General features: G+C 39.0%; 1 protein-coding gene across 1 annotated transcript in view; it reads right to left on the reverse strand.

Moving 5' to 3' along the window:
• DOCK7 (dedicator of cytokinesis 7) overlaps positions 1-18,412 on the reverse strand; it is a 3,076,229-nt gene that overhangs the window by 718,821 nt on the left and 2,338,996 nt on the right. The window contains exon 34 of the mRNA XM_044085545.1: positions 7,420-7,519. Within this exon, the coding sequence (XP_043941480.1) occupies positions 7,420-7,519 (100 nt within the window). The remainder of the gene's footprint in view (positions 1-7,419; positions 7,520-18,412) is intronic.

The following is an 18,412-nucleotide window of genomic DNA, read 5'->3' on the forward strand; positions in this document are numbered from 1 at the left end:
GGATAAAGGTCTGGGAGTGGTTGCTAAGAGAGTTAGGATGTCTGTCAGGGTTATGATAAAGGTTGGGATCTAAGGTGACAGTTCAATCCAGGGTAGGACTGGAGGTGAGTTTTTGTTAGTACAAGTAGGGGAGGATATAAATTGGTGGAAGCCATGAAGGTTGAGACTATGACTAGGAGATGAAGTAGAAAGCTTGGCCCAATCATCTTCTTCATCAAGAAGAATGGTTTCATAAGGAATATTATTAGGAAACCAAGAGAGAATGTTCTCAAGGATGGGGATATTATTTCCGGGAGGTATGAAGATGTAGGCTATGGCAAAATTTTTATGCAGATTTAGATGACAATTGACGATAAGGCATTCTGCAGACTCAAAGTTGGGTGGGTATAGAAATTGAGAGTGGAGAGAGAATTGAGTTGTTCAGTATAAAGGATGGCAACACCACCGCCCCTCTTATTGGTTCTGTCGGAGTGGAAGATGTCATAGCCTGGAGGTAAGATTTCTGTATTTGAGATATGGGGTTTCAGCCAGGTTTCAGACAGAGTTAAGATTTTGCGAAGGGTGGGGGGGTGTTGGCAATCCAGGAATGAAGTTCTGTGATTTTGTATACTAGGGTCTGGATATTTACGGAAAAGGATATGTAATGATTTAGGGGAAGGAGGGAGGGTAGAGGGAGGACTGGGGAGAAGAGGACTGAGATGCAAAATTAAGAGAGGCAGGGGCTGGTGGTCCTGGGTTGAAGTGCATGTCTCTGCCTAAGAGAAGTGTTTCCAAAAAATAACAATTTAAGTGAGGGGGTTTAAGGAAGTAGAACTTCTATGTTTTGGTAAGGGAGTATGGGTGGTAATTGGAAATGTATTAATCTTGAAAGGGTGTGTAGGTGAGGTATGACAGAAGGATGGAGAGATGACCTGTAGGGTTAGGGAGGATGATCGAATGATCTGTTATAGAACCCAAATACACAAAACCACAAAATGTCGAAGGAAAGGATCAGTGAATGTTTTCCCAGGGAAAAAATTCGCTGATAAAAAAAAAAAAAAAAAAAACGTGTACAGGTAACGAAGTGGGGGGCTTTGCCCCCGCACACCTTCCCACTTTAAATATACCAACTCTGAGATCGCACCACAGTGAAGAAAACAGCAAAGTCCGGAGAATGGCCCAGTGAATTTTTTCCTGGGAAAAAATTTGCTGATCCATTTCTTCGATATTCTGTGGTTTTGTGCATTTGGGTTCGACAAATGAGTGTTTGCTATTTTTAGCTTTCAATCATGCAATAGGAACCCACTGCGGTATAAGGAATGATTCATAGGTAGGTACTAGGCTATTGGCTTAAGGACCTATATAAGTCTAGCCAAACGGTACCCTGGCTTTTGCCACCCAAGAAAATTATTTTCCTGTGCCCCTGTAAAGCAGAGCCACAGAAATGATCCCCGGGGTGAATTTCCTATCTCCCATCCAATCATCAAGATTTTTCTTGAAGAGTGCTAATGAGGAGCTTTGTTTGATATACATAGGTAGTTTGTTCCATGTTTGATATACATAGGTAGTTTGTTCCAGAGTATGGGAAATCTCTGGGACAGGACTCTATCCCTCCAGCATGTTCTGTTTATTGTGGTGACAAGGTTTAGGTCCCTAGAGTGTGTAGCTCGGAGGGTTTGGGATTTCTTTAAGTGGAGCATGTCCAACAGCTCTGGGTTTGACATAGCTTTGTATGTTAGGCAGAGATCGCCTATGAGTAGGCGATATGCGACAGAGTAAAGCTGGAGTTTTTTGAGATGGTCTGCATAGGGCATCTGTTTGATGCCAATAATCCTCTTTGTGAGGTATTTCTGCGGCCTTTCCAGTTGTTGTAGATGTCTTGTGAGGTACATACCAAAAGGGGTGTTGTACTCTATAATGGGTCTAATGAGTGATGAGTAGAGGGGAACAATGACCTCTTTTTTCCTGGATGAGAAACCTTTTGTGATGAAGTGCGCTACGTACAAGGATTTCCTGACTACTGTGGCAATGTGATTATCAAAGGAGAGACTACTGTCCACTTGTGTCCCAAGGTCTCTTATAACACTTTCGGTGTTAAGTAGACTACTGCCTATGTGATAGTTCATGGGTACAGAGTTTATACCAAAAGGGATGACAGTACACTTTTTGGCACTGAGCTTGAGGCCATGGCTTTGACACCAGACATCTGTCTCAGTGAGGCCCTTTTGTAGGATGTCCACATCGTTAGGAGTTTTGATTAAGGCTCCTAGTTTGCATTCATCTGCGAACTTTGTTAGCCAAAGACCTTCTGTGTTAGGCTGTACTTCAGAGAAGTAGATACCAAACAGGAGAGGACCCAAGAGTGAACCCTGTGGTACTCCACTTGTCACTGTTCTGAAGTTGGATTTAGAGCCTGCTACTTTCACAGTGTGGGTTCTGTCAGTGGGCCAGTTGGAAACCCATCTTGTGACATAGGGATTTATACCTAATTTAGTGAGTTTATCTATAATTCCAGAGTGGGGGATGGTGTCAAAAGCCTTGGCGGGATCTAGATAGGCTGTGTGAACCACCTTACCCTCATCTACGGCTTTGGTGACCACTTCAAAGACGTCTTATCAGGTTTAGGAGACATGATTTGTCTTTTACAAACCTGAACTGGATAGGGTCCAGAGTTTGGAGATTACTAATGTCATTGTTTATAAGTTCCATGATGATATGTTCCATAGCCTTGCAGACCAGGCTCATCAGGCTAATGGCGCGGTAGTTCCCGGGGTCTGTGGTGGATCCCCCTTTGTGGAGTGGGATAACCATTGCTATGCACCATTCAGTGGGCACAAAGCCTGAGGTGAGGCTATGATTGAACATAGTACTTAGCTGGGGTGACAGTTCGTTCTGTAGTTCGTGTAGAATGCAGCCTGGGATGTTGTCAGGTCCCATGGATGTTGTGTTCTTGGCTTTGGAGAGTGTGTTTTTTTACCTCTGCAGCCGTGATTACAGGAACTTTGCATTCTTCCGGTATAGAGATGGGCCCTTTAAGGGGTGAGAGAGGGTTAAGTTAGCACTGAACCTATCTGCCAGGATGTTGGCAATATCAGTTGGTTCTGTATATTTAGTGCCATTGTGCTGTAACTCAGAGCAGATCTGAGTGTTGCCATTGACATTCTTGACATAGCTATAGAATGCTTTGTGGTTGTCTTTAGAATCAGTAGCGATTTTGTTTTCATAGCTAGCTTTGGAGGATTTTATGAGGGCTCTCAGCTTCTTACTGAGGCTGACCACGGAGTTCCTCCAATCATGGGATTTTACTCTTTTTTGCAACAGTTTCTTTCTTCTGTTGTAGTTTGTTTATGGCAGAGGACCACCAGATTGGCTTCCTTTTTTTGGAGGATAGCATCTTGGTTCCATTAGGGATTGCATGATCCATGCACTCATTTAAGTGCTTATAAAGTGCATTTGTATAGGATTCAGCAGTCGTACCTCTATTGTCCGTCAGCATGGGTGTCATGAAGTTTGCCACTTCTGTCTTAAGAAGCGTGAAGTTGGCTTTGGAGAAATTTTTTACGGTGGTTTCCCTAATGGGAGGTGGGGGTGGGATGTGGATGTCTAGGGTGATTAGCTTGTGGTCGGATCTGACCAACGAGGAATTGACCTCTGGTGTGGAACACCAGTTGCCCATGTTGGTAATGACCAAGTCTAGGATATTGCTGCCCCTGGTGGGGGTGCGGATAACTTGATCCAAAGCATTGGAATTTATGAATTCCAGAAAATGTTGAATGAAAATCTAAGTGGGGAATTTGCTTACCATACACCATACAATTAACTTTCAATAAAATTAACTCTGAACTAAAGTCAGTATTGCACATTAGACATGTGAAAAAATACAACAATAAAGATGAGAAGAAATTTCCTATGATGTACTTATATGTCTGCTGAGAATTTTTAGACTCAACAATGGACTCAATGTTTCAAGTAATATATAGGCCAAGTACTGCATGTCAAAAAAAATTTGAAGATGTAATCGGCTAAAATACCCTTTATATAACACTAGTATACTGATGCTCCTGGGGAGAGGGCATTATTAGAAGGCCTGGGGAATGTAAATCTCTGGTCAAGTCAAGCAGCCACAGCTAGTTGCATGCCGGATATCCCAAATGCATAGACTGCAGCAAATATTACAATGAAAATCTCTCAGTGACAGTACAGCTTTGTTCTACATGACCAATGATATACCATTCTAGTTTTACCTGCAAACCAAATGAAGGGAAGCATGTATTATACCCATCTGATTTACACTCAAGTAGTTAATGCTAATGAAGGTGAAGACCATGGGTTTGCTATATTACACAAGGCTCAACTAACATAGTCAAACAGAAGCTACTGATTAGCTAGAAAAGCACAGCTGCATGGAAGTGCTTACCGTAACTGTCAATGTTTTGAATAGAAGAATCATTGTAGCAGTACTTCCAAAAAAATAAACTACATACAACCACAGACAGATGTCAGTCTTCCAGCCAGACAAGAACACCGTTTACAAATCCACAGGTTAACTGCAAGGTTATATCTTACACAGTGGCTATTACAACCCAGTTTTGAACTAGCTACTTGTAACATCCTTTAGATCTTAGAGCTCCACCTTGAGCTGTTTGATCATGGCTTAGCCCACACTTTCATTAAACAGCATTTTTCAGACATCTCCATTTCCATGCCTTTAGACACTGCAATCTTCCAATTCATTTATAAACTGTTCCTGAACGGCTTCTTGCTCTTGAAACTCTCCAGATGACTCAGTTGTCCAGCCTGAGACCTTAGTTTCATTATTCAGAACTAAATACCCACTTTTCAATCCTGCCATCAAAGTTGTTTTAAAATTCCTCAGAAGCAATACCAGATAAACTTGGGGGAAAACTACTGTGACAGCTCTTTCACAAGTTAAAATGGAAGTGGGAATGATATAAAGACGTCCTTGCAGAATGAAGAGCCAGTGACACAACATTACAGTGAATACAATATGCCATAAGTAACCAGCTGGCCATTATGAGAAATATGTCACAACACAACAAAACTGCAGATAAGTAATTGTAAAACTGTAATGAAGCTTTTTTGAAGTAATTTCTTACTCTGTCTGGGGTCTCCACTACCAGTACCCAATTGGGCTACTAATTTAGTGAAGCAAAAGCTCATTTATTTCTGCTCAGGAAGCCCAATCAGTCTATTTGTTGACCAGTAGCAAAAGTCAGGTGGAATGGTAGTACCCTACTCCTACAGCTGCTTTGCCACAATGGCATCCCTGTGCTCTACAATGCTACCAAACCTAGGGGAGGTGTCTATGTCCACACACACACACACACACACACACACACACACACACACACACACACACACACACACACACACACACACACACACACACACACTACTGTATGGATGCCACACCTCTTGGCAGCATGTACTATGCAGGCTCATTAAGTGCAACACCCAGTGTTCCAGCAAAGCAGCACCATAGTTATACTAGAGTGAATGGGTGGCTGCCCTAGGTGCAAAATGTTAGACAGAGCAATTATCACTGTAGAAGAACTGACAGTGGAGCATATGTACAGTAATGGCTGATAATGTGACTGGTTAAATGAATGTACTTATTTCCTTTTAGTGCAGGTGTCTTAGTAACAGTATCAAGGAATCTGTAAAAATGTTTTGGCTCTCAACTTCACAACTTTGGAGGACTTTTTGTTTTTTTACCTCAACTTTGAGTTGAGGAGGGAGCCACCCTGGGTTTGTCTACGATGCCAACTGACTTACCTACTCTGCAGCCAGCTCTCACCCAAGTATCAAGACAGAACTGGCCAACTTTCCTGGGACTGCCAAGCCTGTACGACAGGCTGACTTGCATCCTCCACAACCTGTTCCTCCAGTACCTGCACCATTAATTAAATACAGGACATCTGGGTTGCACTCAGGGTTCCATTCCTCTGTGCCACAAAAGCAGGTCCATGGCTACAATTGTTTAAAATCATTCTAGTTTGAAATGCTCATAGTTTTCTTGAGAGGTTGAATACATTTCTTTGAAAACAAATTCATAAAAGCAACAAAATGGACTCCATCCTTCTAGACCTACTAGGCATTCACAAGCCCAATGGTAACTTGAACACCCACTCAAAAGATCTCAATCTCTTTTGCAACATAAACACAAAATGTTGGATGGACAGTATTTTCTTCTACGGGGATGTACTTCTCTTACACTAATCAAAAGTAATTTGGATAAATGGATGGGAAACCACAAATTCATCCCAAAGCAAAAGTCCTACAATATCCTTGTTTTATCTTTCTCTGGGTTAATCATACACAAAATATAAGGGCTAACAACTACCATAGGAATTGTAAACCAGTCTTCTTAAGATCCTCACAGGTCAACATCCTATTAAGTACCTATGAATATGTGAACAAAATGAAGTCCAAACAGTTAAAGTAAAAAATGCACAATACAAAGAACTACCCACAGTATTTGTCATAGCAGGCTAAATCTCCCATAGCCTTTCTATAGTACAAAACAGGTTCATAGGTAAGTACTAGGCCAGTTGCCCTTGTGGGCCATTTTAAGCACAGCCAGTTTCCCTTTTTTGTGCTTGAGTTAACCTATCCCATTTTTTGTTAGACTGGCCTTATCTATCCCATGGTCAAGAGTTTTGTGTTATCCTTAGCGAGACTAACTGGGATCATACCCCACATACACCTATAACTCTAGCCCTAATCATAAATCTAACCCAAACCTAACTTTATACCTAACTGTAAGCAATGTGAACACCACCCCAGACTACATGTCTGACCCTGAAGTCACTGAAGTACAGCTACTACAGCAAATATATTCAACCAAGTGGTACATCATACAAACATTCAAACATTTCATTCAAATGCAGCACTTACACAAATCAAACTGGTTGAAAAGAACTCATCCAGACTGTTCTTAACCAAACTGCACCTGAACAAAGTGCCTGATCCTTTTATGCTGCAAACCCCCACTTCTAAGTGCAGCTTTCTAACAATCAGGTCAAAAGAAATTATAAAATGTGTAGGTATTTGGTTCCTCTTTGAGCATATATGATATTACATACTGATCAATGCTTTAAACAGCTGTTGTCATAGTTTGTGCACATGACTTGCAGTCTCACTAATTAATATAAGCCAAAAAAGAGTGGTGTACTATGTGTTTGCTTACCAAGTCCGTGCATTAGTGCTTAAATTGCATGCAATTATGTAAATCTGCAGCCTTACAAGGATAATTACATTTAGCTTGAGTAGGTGTCATAATACTTAACAGTTCACAAAGGAGGTCGGTTACCAATTTAGCTATGTAATATAGGAATGGGTGACAATAAATCAACATGCTGGTAGTGTTATAACAAATTCTGTAGATTACATAATGATCTTCGAAAAATTAACACTTACTTATCAAGCTTTTCACTGTTCTGGCGCCAGTGAGTCATATCTTTTCTCCATCGCAAATTCTCTTGACTTCCAAATGCACTTCCCGAGGGGCTTCTGTCTGCTGAATTAGAAAACTGGATTTTACTAAAAGAAATAAACATTAGACTCTCAGAATTACTTCAGGTAGCTGAAGTACTTGGTAAACATAGGTTCCCCACATTAAATAATTTCATGTATGCAAATCCATATATGCATTTATATTTTTATTTTACTGGACAAAGACATATATTAACAGCATTAAAAGGCTATTCAAGTCATTACAATAAACTGATTATTACCTAGGTATTACCGTTAACAGTAAGATCTTCAAAAACAAGTAATTCAGCAAGCAACTACTCCAAAATTTTTACTTTATTTTATTTCACATTTGTTTATCGGGGAGGTCCAAATGGAGAGCTATCCATTTTCAGTGGAGACTCGGGGAGAAAAACTCCAGAAACAATTACTAACGTACTACACATAAGACATTTACAAAAGATATTTACATGAGCATTGTGGTTTACACATACAGTTCTAAAATATAGTAGATAACATATGACTGCATAAGATATTTACATAAGCATAATGGTTTAGACATACAATTAAATGTATAGCAGGTAGTAACATGTGATTGTTGGTCAGACAGTATGTTTAGTAGAGATAATCTTGAAGATGTAATAAAGATAAGAGAAGAAAGAAAAAACTAGAAATACTAGCCAGTTTGTCAAAGGAGGAGAATATACACACGTTCATATGAGGTTCATTGACATTTTAAGGGAAAGCTTTTTAACTTAGTCTAGGGGAGAGTTTGTGGGTATAGATGGGACAGTGGTGAGTAGGTGGCAGTGAGCTGGTAAGTTACGTGTGATGATAAATAGAGTGCATCTTTGGGAGTTTTAAAGAAGAGGTTGGATAGTGGGTAGGGGAAAGATATCAAAATATTCCAGTACTAGAAAATATTCCCTCAGCAGTATCAAAAACCAGTCTTCCAAACTCATTTCTTACCAGAAGCAGCCTATTTAGATAAACAAAGGGAAAGGAAAAGAAGCTAAACACAGGTTAGAATCTAAACCTAGGTCTTAGGTTCACAGATTTATTCAAAGCCAGCAACATGTCAGCCATTGTAGGCTTTGGGAACAATGCCACAAAAGAACAAATCTTGAAGGTTAGCATGTGCTTAGAAGATGATGGTAGGAGGTAGAGCTAATTTGGGAGATACATACATAGAATATTTTCAGCCTGGATTATGCAAGAGGGAAGGTAAATAGGACAAATTTGGAGAAAGAGTAGACAGAGAAGCAGAGAAGGAATAGAGAGGACTGAGATGTGATCATGTTTAGTTTGGGACAGCTAGAAGTTTGTAGTTTGCAATTGCTGGGATGAAGTTACTGGATTCCATTCATTCATGTAACTAAAGCTTGAATGTTGCTAGGGCTTATGCTGCTTAATATGTAGGGGGAAGCTATCTTTACATGCAAAGGGGGCACACAGTAATGACCTTCTCTGAAAATGGTGACTTGTTTATATTTATACTAAAACTAGGTCTCTAGACTAAGGCTATATTAAAGCCTATAAATGTGACATCTGCAAACCTTGTCAAGACACTAGTGGTTGGTGGAGTTGCGAACGTATTACCAACTGGGAAGTACAAATGTTAACAAGGGATATTTTTATTTTATTTTACATTTGTTGACCGGGCTAGTCTAGCTGGATACATTTCCATTTTCAGTAGAGGCCCGGGGAGAAAAGCTCCAATAGCAAAATTAGATAATCACTAGAACTATAAGATAAACATAGAAATCATTGTTGTACCATAGTAAATGAAAGAAGTTCAATAAAAATAGAGGAAAAGTTGGTATTTACACTAGTATAGAAAATCATAATGGTCATGTGATCAATTAATTTACTGTAATAAAATTGACATAACTTTAGTATACAATTATGGAGTAGATTTTACAGAAATTAGCAGGAAAGGATATATTTTTGAAACAGGAACTGAAGCAACCACAGAGTAGTGGACAGCTGAAAGACCTCAAAGTTAAAGCAAGGTCTACCACCCCATGGCAAAAGAATGATGTACTAAACAATATATTTGGATAAGGTAAGGTTGGCCAAAACCAGGCTCTCCTTACAACAAAAGAGAAGATGAAAAGTTGGTCCATCCTGTTGACCTCAGTCACCCACTTCAGGCAAAAACTGAGATGAAGATGCAAGTAAGGGAGAGGATATTCTCTTTCTCTTGGACTGTAACTCAGAATGATATTAAGTTGTTGAATAGAATGACTTAAGGAAAATTTAGAGATGACTTTCAGCAGGAAGCCTAGGTTAGTCTTTAAAAAATCTTGATCCTTGTTCAAGACCAAATATGGTCTCCTACAATACAAGAATATGTAACTTTGAGATCCTACAGGTGGAATTAATGGTCTCACCAACATAAATAACATCCCAGTGATGAAATGCGAACCTCCACACTAGGCGGTACAAACAGAACGTTGCTGCAAGCCTGCTAATCATTGAAATCAAGTCCTAAAGAGCAGAAGTGTTCTGCAAAGATGGGTGAAGATGCAAAAGCTGTTTAAGGAACTTCTAGCTAATACTGAGATGAGTGATATTCTGCTGTCCATAAGATTATTTTGCACCAAAATGACAGAAACATGCACCCTTGTCCATGGAATAAATTAGCCAGAGTCACACAGATGTCTAAGTTAGGTGAGAATCACTTGTAAACATACTGACTGAGCTATGTAGGATAACTGCAATGTGAAGTTGGAAAAGACTGTTTGCATAAAAATGGAGAACCTTCTTTACTTAGAAGAATTTACTGTCGGAATGAGAAACTTTATGGGAGCCTCACAGACCTCAAAAACCTTAGGCAGAAAGGTTGGTAGAATCTACGGTTCTGGAATAATCAGACTTGAGGGTGGTGTTCCAACACACCGAGGGCACCTCTAGTTTGTACTACTCTTGGACAGTCAGGGACCTATCAGCCTGAAACATGCCATTTACGGCCATCAAAGGATGATGATGAAGAGTTCTGGTTAGGAATGTTGATGATGTTCTCTGAATTTTGCTAGTAGGCATGGAATTGAAGGAAAAGATGGGAATTTGTACAGGAACTTTCCCTGCCACTAAAGACAGAAGTCATTATTGTCACCTCCCCATGTGCCCTGTCAAATTAAGTAGAACTGGTGAATATTCTCTTTTGTGCCAAAAAAAGGTCAACCTTGTGGTTGTCCCACTCCTGGAAGAATTTCAGCAAGCAGGCTTGTCTAACTCTTGGTTCCAGGACAGGCAAAAACTGCAGCTGAGGGAGTGCCCATTCATTTCTTAGGATACGTACGCAAGCCAAAGGGAAAAAAGGATCACGCACGCAAGCCAATTGGGAAAAAAAAATCAAGAAAGATCCAACCAAGCAACAGTCTTCATTGTGTACTCCTGTACGCGAGGTCCACGGGATATATGCAAAGAATCCCTTAAAGACATATCAGTGTTTCAGCTATACAGCTTCTAAATGCCTGCAACATTTTACTTTTTAAAATGGGTACATTTATGCTCTTAAAGCCAAACCCTGGTAGCTGCAGAAATGCCATGCCATGTTTCAACCTTTTTATCATCATCAGTACAGCAAAAATAAGTGGATTATTTGGCTATACTTTGGAAATACAGGCCTTAAAATTAAGTCTGATGTCTATAAATATTAGGGTACTTTATGAAATATCCCAACTAACACTGGTGTCCTGGTTGATGGATCACTGTTATCCAGTAGGTTAATTTAGAAAAATAGATTGATTAGATCTCTGTCCTTGGCAAAATGGGCTCATCTCATTTTCCTGGGCAAAGAAGCACTTCAGGGGTCCCCTTGTCCTGTACTAAAAATGGTTCTTCCCACAAATTAGTAAAGCGTCCATCATCAGAACTTGTAACATGATCATCAACAAAAATAAATAAAAGTTATGCTGACACTTGTAAAAAGTGTACACAACTCCAAAGAAAACTGTCATGGAAATGAAAAAAACAACATACACAAAGTGATTATGAGTCTGCAACCACTGATGCATCACTGTTCATTAAAGTAGCCTGATGCAAACGTAGACAAACATAAGAGTAATGATGGTGGCCATCATGAGGCTCAAGGGGTGCAGAAAGGTTTGAACTTCTATTCAACACGTTTTTCTCATTAAAGAGATTAATGTTATGATCTTCTGGACTTTGGATATAGCACTTGAAAAATGTACTAATGTTCAGTAAAAGTGGAAACAGCAAATCCATTCAATCAATATGACTAAAGGTACAAGTCCTTACTGAAGTATTAAGGAAAACTCTCCACACCCCAAAAAAAGGGGATCTGCTTCCTGTACCACTTACTTAATGCAGCCAATCCAAGACTGCATAAAAATGAGTTAAGTTAAAGTGTAATGCTGAACCCACTTGATGGTAATGGGTTCACTACATTGGTAGTCACTAAAGATCAATGCAGTTACACAAAACAATAACCCAAAGTCTCTCTGCAGACAGAATGATCAACACTGTAGGCTACCAAACTCCACTTACTAATGAGAACTTTTTTTTTTAATACAACTTACTTTGTTTCTCCATTTGAACATACAATGTTATCAATTCTTGTGTATGATGTCAATTTTATTCCTGTTGGGGGAAGCAAAGCTCTCCATTGTTGGTGAGTACCAGATCTAATATGTTAGATCCTCTGGTTGGAGAGTGCACCATCTATTCAGAGGTGTTTGTGTTAATAAAATCAAGGAAGTGTTGTGCCTGTGAGTTTGAGGCAGTTTAGGTTTCTCAGTCTACAGAGGGATAATTAAAATCACCCAATGAACAGGGTGTTTAGTTGGATAGTGAGCACCTCTAGTAGGTTTAGTAAGAGTCTTAAGACTCTAAGGGCATAGATGGTGACCTGTAGCTAGACATGATATGGTGACTTAGGCAACCTGGAGGTATGTTTGTTGCTAACGTTGACTGAAAGACCTCCACACCTTTGGCCCCAGCCTATGCTGTTTGATGGTCTAAATGTGTGGAAGCCTACATAGCCTTGCACTACCAGAGTACTTTCTACAGCTTTAAACAAAGTCTTAGTCACGGCACAGAGGTCTACATTCTCCAGACTGGGGTGGGAAGGGGCTTGAAGGGTGTGGAGTTTTTTGTTTATGCACCTAGCATTGAGTAGTAACACCCTAAGGCTGCTTGGAGGCTTTTTCACTATGTTTGCAGTTTTGCCTTTTTGGCATTGCCTGAAAAAGGCTCAGGGGGTGGATAAAGTTTTATCCAATATCAAGAAACCCAGAGGGGAGAGGTGCAGACCATCCTTGGCAAAGCAGCGTGGTCTGTTGACCATGTCTTCCCAAGCTGACAGATACTGGATTCCCCTGGAGTGACACCAGAAATTAAGCCAATCATTAAAATCAATCATTTTGTCTTCATACTGCAGAATCATCTTTGGTGAAGAAGACTATTGCTCAGTACAAGGCTCTTATCTATCTGTGACTCATATTCCAAGAGACCCATTATGTCTCTTTTCATATAGTCCATTGAGGTATGCCTTAGGTCATTTAGACTCACATGCACTATTAAAGAATCATATTGGTACCTGGGGTGCAGTTACTCTAGTGTGTTCATAATACAGTGGCTCCTGGCTCCAGACAGGCAACTTACTGTTATCTTCTCCTTGTCAGATATGGGGAGTGGGGCCATCTGTATGTCGCACAATGGAGTCTCCAATGACAACATTATAAGGCAGAGTATATGCCATAGGATGTACTCTTGTGCGAGATGACTGGTGTTGCTTTTGGTGTGTGTTTTACTGGCTGCCGCGAAGCATTGTTACCATTAGTTGGCTTTGGAGGTCTTTGAGATTTGGGAAGGTTTATTTTAAGAACCTCAGCATAAGACACACTGTGTGTGGTGAGCGTTGTGTGATAAGGATGTAGTGCGGATATTCTTGACAACCTCATTTGTGTACAAGATTTTTCCTTCCAAGGATGTTGTGCATTTACATCTCACATACAAAGTTATTTTTTTTAACACGTTCATAGGAAGATACTAGGCTCATCACCACTGGGAGCTTTACAATCCTAGCCAAGCACCCCAACTGTTTCCTGCAAGTTTATGTACCTTCCCAAACTCTAGTCCAAATTTCTTTTGAACAGGGTTCTTCTTATAGGTTCATAGGTGGATACACTGGATAATGTGGATAATGATTAACTGGTTGTCTGAGAATGTGAGACAATTGCTACACTGCCTTATGTTGTCCAAATCTATCAAGCTGGCCACAGAGACATGTGGAAATTGCATATCCACACTGTCTGGTTCTGTAACAGGGTGGGCCTCTTTAGGACTAAGGAATGGGTTTTAACAGTGGTCTCCTAGGGTTGTTTTGGGGGTACAGGGCAAGATGTTATATAGTGCCAGGATATGGCAGTGCTATACCATGTTCAGGCTGGCTGCTCTAAACTTAATTCCACACAATGCCATGCTGCAGGTTTCAGACCTAACCATAACTTAATATGCAAATTTTACTGTCTAGGCGTATGCTACTATGCAGGGCACTGCTAACCACAGCTACTTGGTAGGCAGCTCCATGCAAACTTGCCTAATTTATAGCAGAAAAGCTTGAAAACTGAATCCTATGCCCTCCAATTAATGAACAACCACACCCTGAGCTCCCTGAAGCACTTCCAAACTCAGAGAGACCAGCTGAACACCTTCTGCCAGAAGATGGATGATTCAGGAATTTCTTAATGTAACAGCACAGCAAAAGCAGCCCTCAAGTGCAGATTAAACAACAAACAAGTCCCTGGCTAATTCATCCTTCTGCAAGGCGATTTTGCAGTAAACAGAACTAGAAAATCCAACAAATGTGAATTTTTCTCAATAATAAATTACAGCAATCGCCAGATTAACTGAGCACAGCCCAAGAGCAACAGTTCTGTTAATATCTTTTTAACACTATCCCTAATTGCATGAATACAAAATCAATACCATATTATTCTCCACTAGAACTATATTACTACTCTATATTGCCTTTGTTTCAAATATCTTCATAACTATTTATTCATAACCAAAGATGAATTAATACTTCCTATGCTTAACAATCCATTAATCCAATCTAGTAAAAAAATAAATAACAAAACAGTAAAACACCCTCATAACTCATTACAAGGTAGCAATCATTTCCTCTGTTGTTCCTTTCTAATAGATCTTTGTTCTAGTCACTACGGAACCAGTCTAAGATCTACAGCGGTCACCATTTTACAGATTTTTACTTCTTCCTGAAGGCTTCCATTTCCACATCCTCCCTTATTTGTTCAACTATCAGAATTATATTGTTCTTTGCTGTTCTCTCCTGTTTTTTTTCATCTTCTAGTTGTGGATTTTTTTGGCAGCAAATACCATTAAAAAATCATTAGTCTGTAGAGATTCCCAACTCTCCCCAAAATCCCAAGAAATTATTTTCTTCCTTAAACTCTGTGATCTCTGATTCAAAACCTTTCATAACATCCATAAAATCTGCTAAAGACTGACAAATCCAAAACATATTTCTCCAATCTCCAGGCTCATTTCTTTCACAGCTCCAACAAAAATTACTTTTAGTTGAAAAAGCCTTAGCTATTCTAGGTGGGGTACAGAAGCATTTGTGGAGATACTTCTATACAAATATTCTAAATTTCCTTGATTTCATTCCTTTCTCTAGTATTGTACGCATTTCATCCCACTGTTCTGTAGTGAGATTAGTTCTATATTTTCCAAACTTATTTTTCTTTAATTATGCCAGCTATTTTTCCTCTACTATTTTCACATACAAATACAGAATGTGTCTTTTTCTCTATCCTTTTCCCATCACCACATTGTATATCTCTTTCATAATGACTGGCCACAGCTCCCTTTCTTCTTTTACTAAGTTTATGCTGTGAAATACACTTAAAAGGTTATAATATATAATTTGCTTATTTTCCAAGATCCTATACTTGTTCACTGCTTCTTCCCATCTGAGGACTTCCTGTTATCCAATTAACTGTTTCCAGTCTTTTTGTAAATCTCTCCTTCAACTCCATTGTGAGGTAGGCATGTCCACCATCTTCACTTTGTTTCACAAATGAAGTATGTTGAAGGCCCAATTCTTCATTTTCTTCTTCCTGAATTCTTTTTTCAATACAACTTTCGAGGTTCTAAGAATTGGTATAAACTCCTTTCAGGATCCCCCCCCAAAAAAAAAAAAACTGAGCTATTATGTCCTTGTATTGCAGCCATTTGTTCTATTCTTGCATCACCTCCTTTGCTTTATAATATGGGTTGTGACACTTGGCATATCATAATAACTGCATTGTTAGCCAGCATTTAAGTCTACAGCAGCCATCTCTCCATACTTGTTTGGTAAAATCATTTTTTAACTATGCAACCCATGTAAAATTTTGCATCCAGTTTCTGAGTTTAATCAAGTCTTTTCCCTGAATTGGTATCTAAAATGCTTGTCCCAGATATAAGACATGAGGTAGTAGATGTTGTTTTAGAACCTATAGTCTGTGATTTAATTCCAAATTTAGTTTCCTCCACTTTTGTACATTCATTTTTTACTACTTCAAAGATTTTCTTGCATATTTCCCACACAGACTCTCATAAAAGTGTCCTTTACCCAATACCCCTTGGTATTTTACTTGTCTATTTCCAAAATGCGAGAATTTTCCCCTTAGCCCTTCTTTGTTGCTTATATTTGGTGAGATGGCCTTTGTTTTTTTTAATACACTTACTGTGCATTCTGAGATCAGTCCAAAGTTTGTTAGAGTTTTAAAAAGCCTGTCCAGACCTCTCTATGGATTTGTTAACATTATTAACCAAGCCTCCAACAGCTTCATGATAAAGCACAAAAGTCCTTCACCCAGACTGAATCATGGCGGTCTGACTCAGCTTATCCTTAATCCCAACAAAACCAAACTTATGATCTTCCATCCAACCAAACCCATATATCCCCTTTTCACTTTCCATATCCTAGTTATGGACAATATAAAAAATTCTCCTAAGCCACAAATTAAACTACTAGGAGTTACAACTGATAATAAGTTGAGTTTTGACATACACATATCACAATCAAAAAAGTACAGAAAAAAATGAAGACTCTTTGTAGGAAACAAAAAAAATTTTAACTGACAGTTCTCGAGTTGCCATTTCCAGAACCCACCTCCTGTCAACCCTCCTCCATGCCTCACCCATATTTACCAACCTTATAAAGGCTGACCGTAACAAACTCGAGATATGCTATAACAAAATAGCAAGATTTGCCACAAATTCTACATAGAGCACACACCACTGCCTCACCCTAAAAAAACTCTCTTGGCTAGAACTACCACAACTTCTGAAATATAATCAGCCAATTACTGCTTACAAACTGCTCTACCAGCCTGAGAAAATCCCTGCACTTCTACCCTTATTACAACTTTATTCCAATGGACGCATACTTCATTCAACAAGTAAATTGTTATTACAAGTTACCAAAACTACAAACACAGCAGGAAACTCTCTATACTCATCTCATGTCTCCAAAATCTGGAATTCACTTCCTTACTCCATTAGAACAACTACCAACTTAACTCAGTTTAAAAGATGACTTAAAAACTATCAGATTCATGGCTCTGCTTATGCAATATCTCAGGTTAATTCTGAACAACTAATCCCTTCCCTAAAATCAAACAATCTCAATAAATTATTAAGTCAACCTCTTTTTCAGTTTCCTACCAAAGTATAGCACCATATATCAATTCCCTAATTTACTACTCAGTACTATATTTTATACTGACTTATCTCCATTAACAGCTACTACTCATCTATAACATCTTCTTTCTCCCCTCTTTTAGCTATCTAGCATCCAATACTATGTAATTTCCCTACAAGAGACTTGACACAATCTCTGCTTCCTCTGTCATCACTAAGCACTTAAGTTCTCTATTATTTATTAGTTCAACACCGTTTGAACAAATGCACTTGAAGTAACACTGGACTTGATGCTCATTATATTTTGTAGAATTGTTCCACTGAAACTGGTTAGAAATTCAGCTAGTACTACCTCTGTCATTTTGTTTGTAAGTACAGTAATTTAAGAGTTCCTTCTATGTTACTCATTATTGTATTAAGATGTTACATACCTATGTTCTTTATGAAATATTTCATTTATGTTTATGCAATGTTACTATGTAGAACTTTTCTCTCCAGGCCTCCGGTGAAAATGGGTACTGCCCAGCTGGAGTTTCCCGGTAAACAAATGTAAAATAAATAAATAAAATTACTGTCATTTGCACATAAAGCCAACGCTAATTCTTCTCTTTTCTAATTAACCCCCCAGTGGCTGAATGTCTTAATTCAACTGCTAAGTATTCAAAGTACATAGCAAATAATAGGGATATAGGACACCACTGTCTGGTTCCCCTTATCAAAATATTCATCTCAAAGCCTGGCCATGGCCTTCACCTGAGCAGTGGGTCTTAAGTATATGGCATTAAACAAATTTAACCAGTCTTGTGGAAGCCCTAGAACTTTATTTCAAATAAATAAACAGCTCCACTCAATCATACGCTTTTCTCAGCATTCTAACAAGCATTACTGGTTGCTCTCTTAAACTGCCTTTTTGAGCACTACCATTAGTGCTCCAACTACATTGTCCAATGCACGTCTACCTGATATAAAACCACCACTAATCATTATGAATGATTTTAGGCACAGTCTTTCTATGCAGTTGGCAAATACAGTCAAAAAACCTTGTAATTATGATTAGTAGTCTATATGAACTCAGGAATTGAGGGTCTCTGCCTTCTTTATGTATAGCTACTACAAATCTTTCAGGTATTCTTTTAGTGAAAAATACTGCATTCCATAATTCTGTCCAGGTTTCAATTAGCTTTTTACTCCTCATTTTCCACATCTTGATGGAATACCATCTAACCATTGAAACTGCATTCCTAACTTCATCCTGTAA

Source organism: Protopterus annectens, chromosome 10.part0, assembly GCF_019279795.1.
Source record: "Protopterus annectens isolate FY-2018-M chromosome 10.part0, PAN1.0, whole genome shotgun sequence".
Classification (NCBI taxonomy): domain Eukaryota; kingdom Metazoa; phylum Chordata; order Ceratodontiformes; family Protopteridae; genus Protopterus; species Protopterus annectens.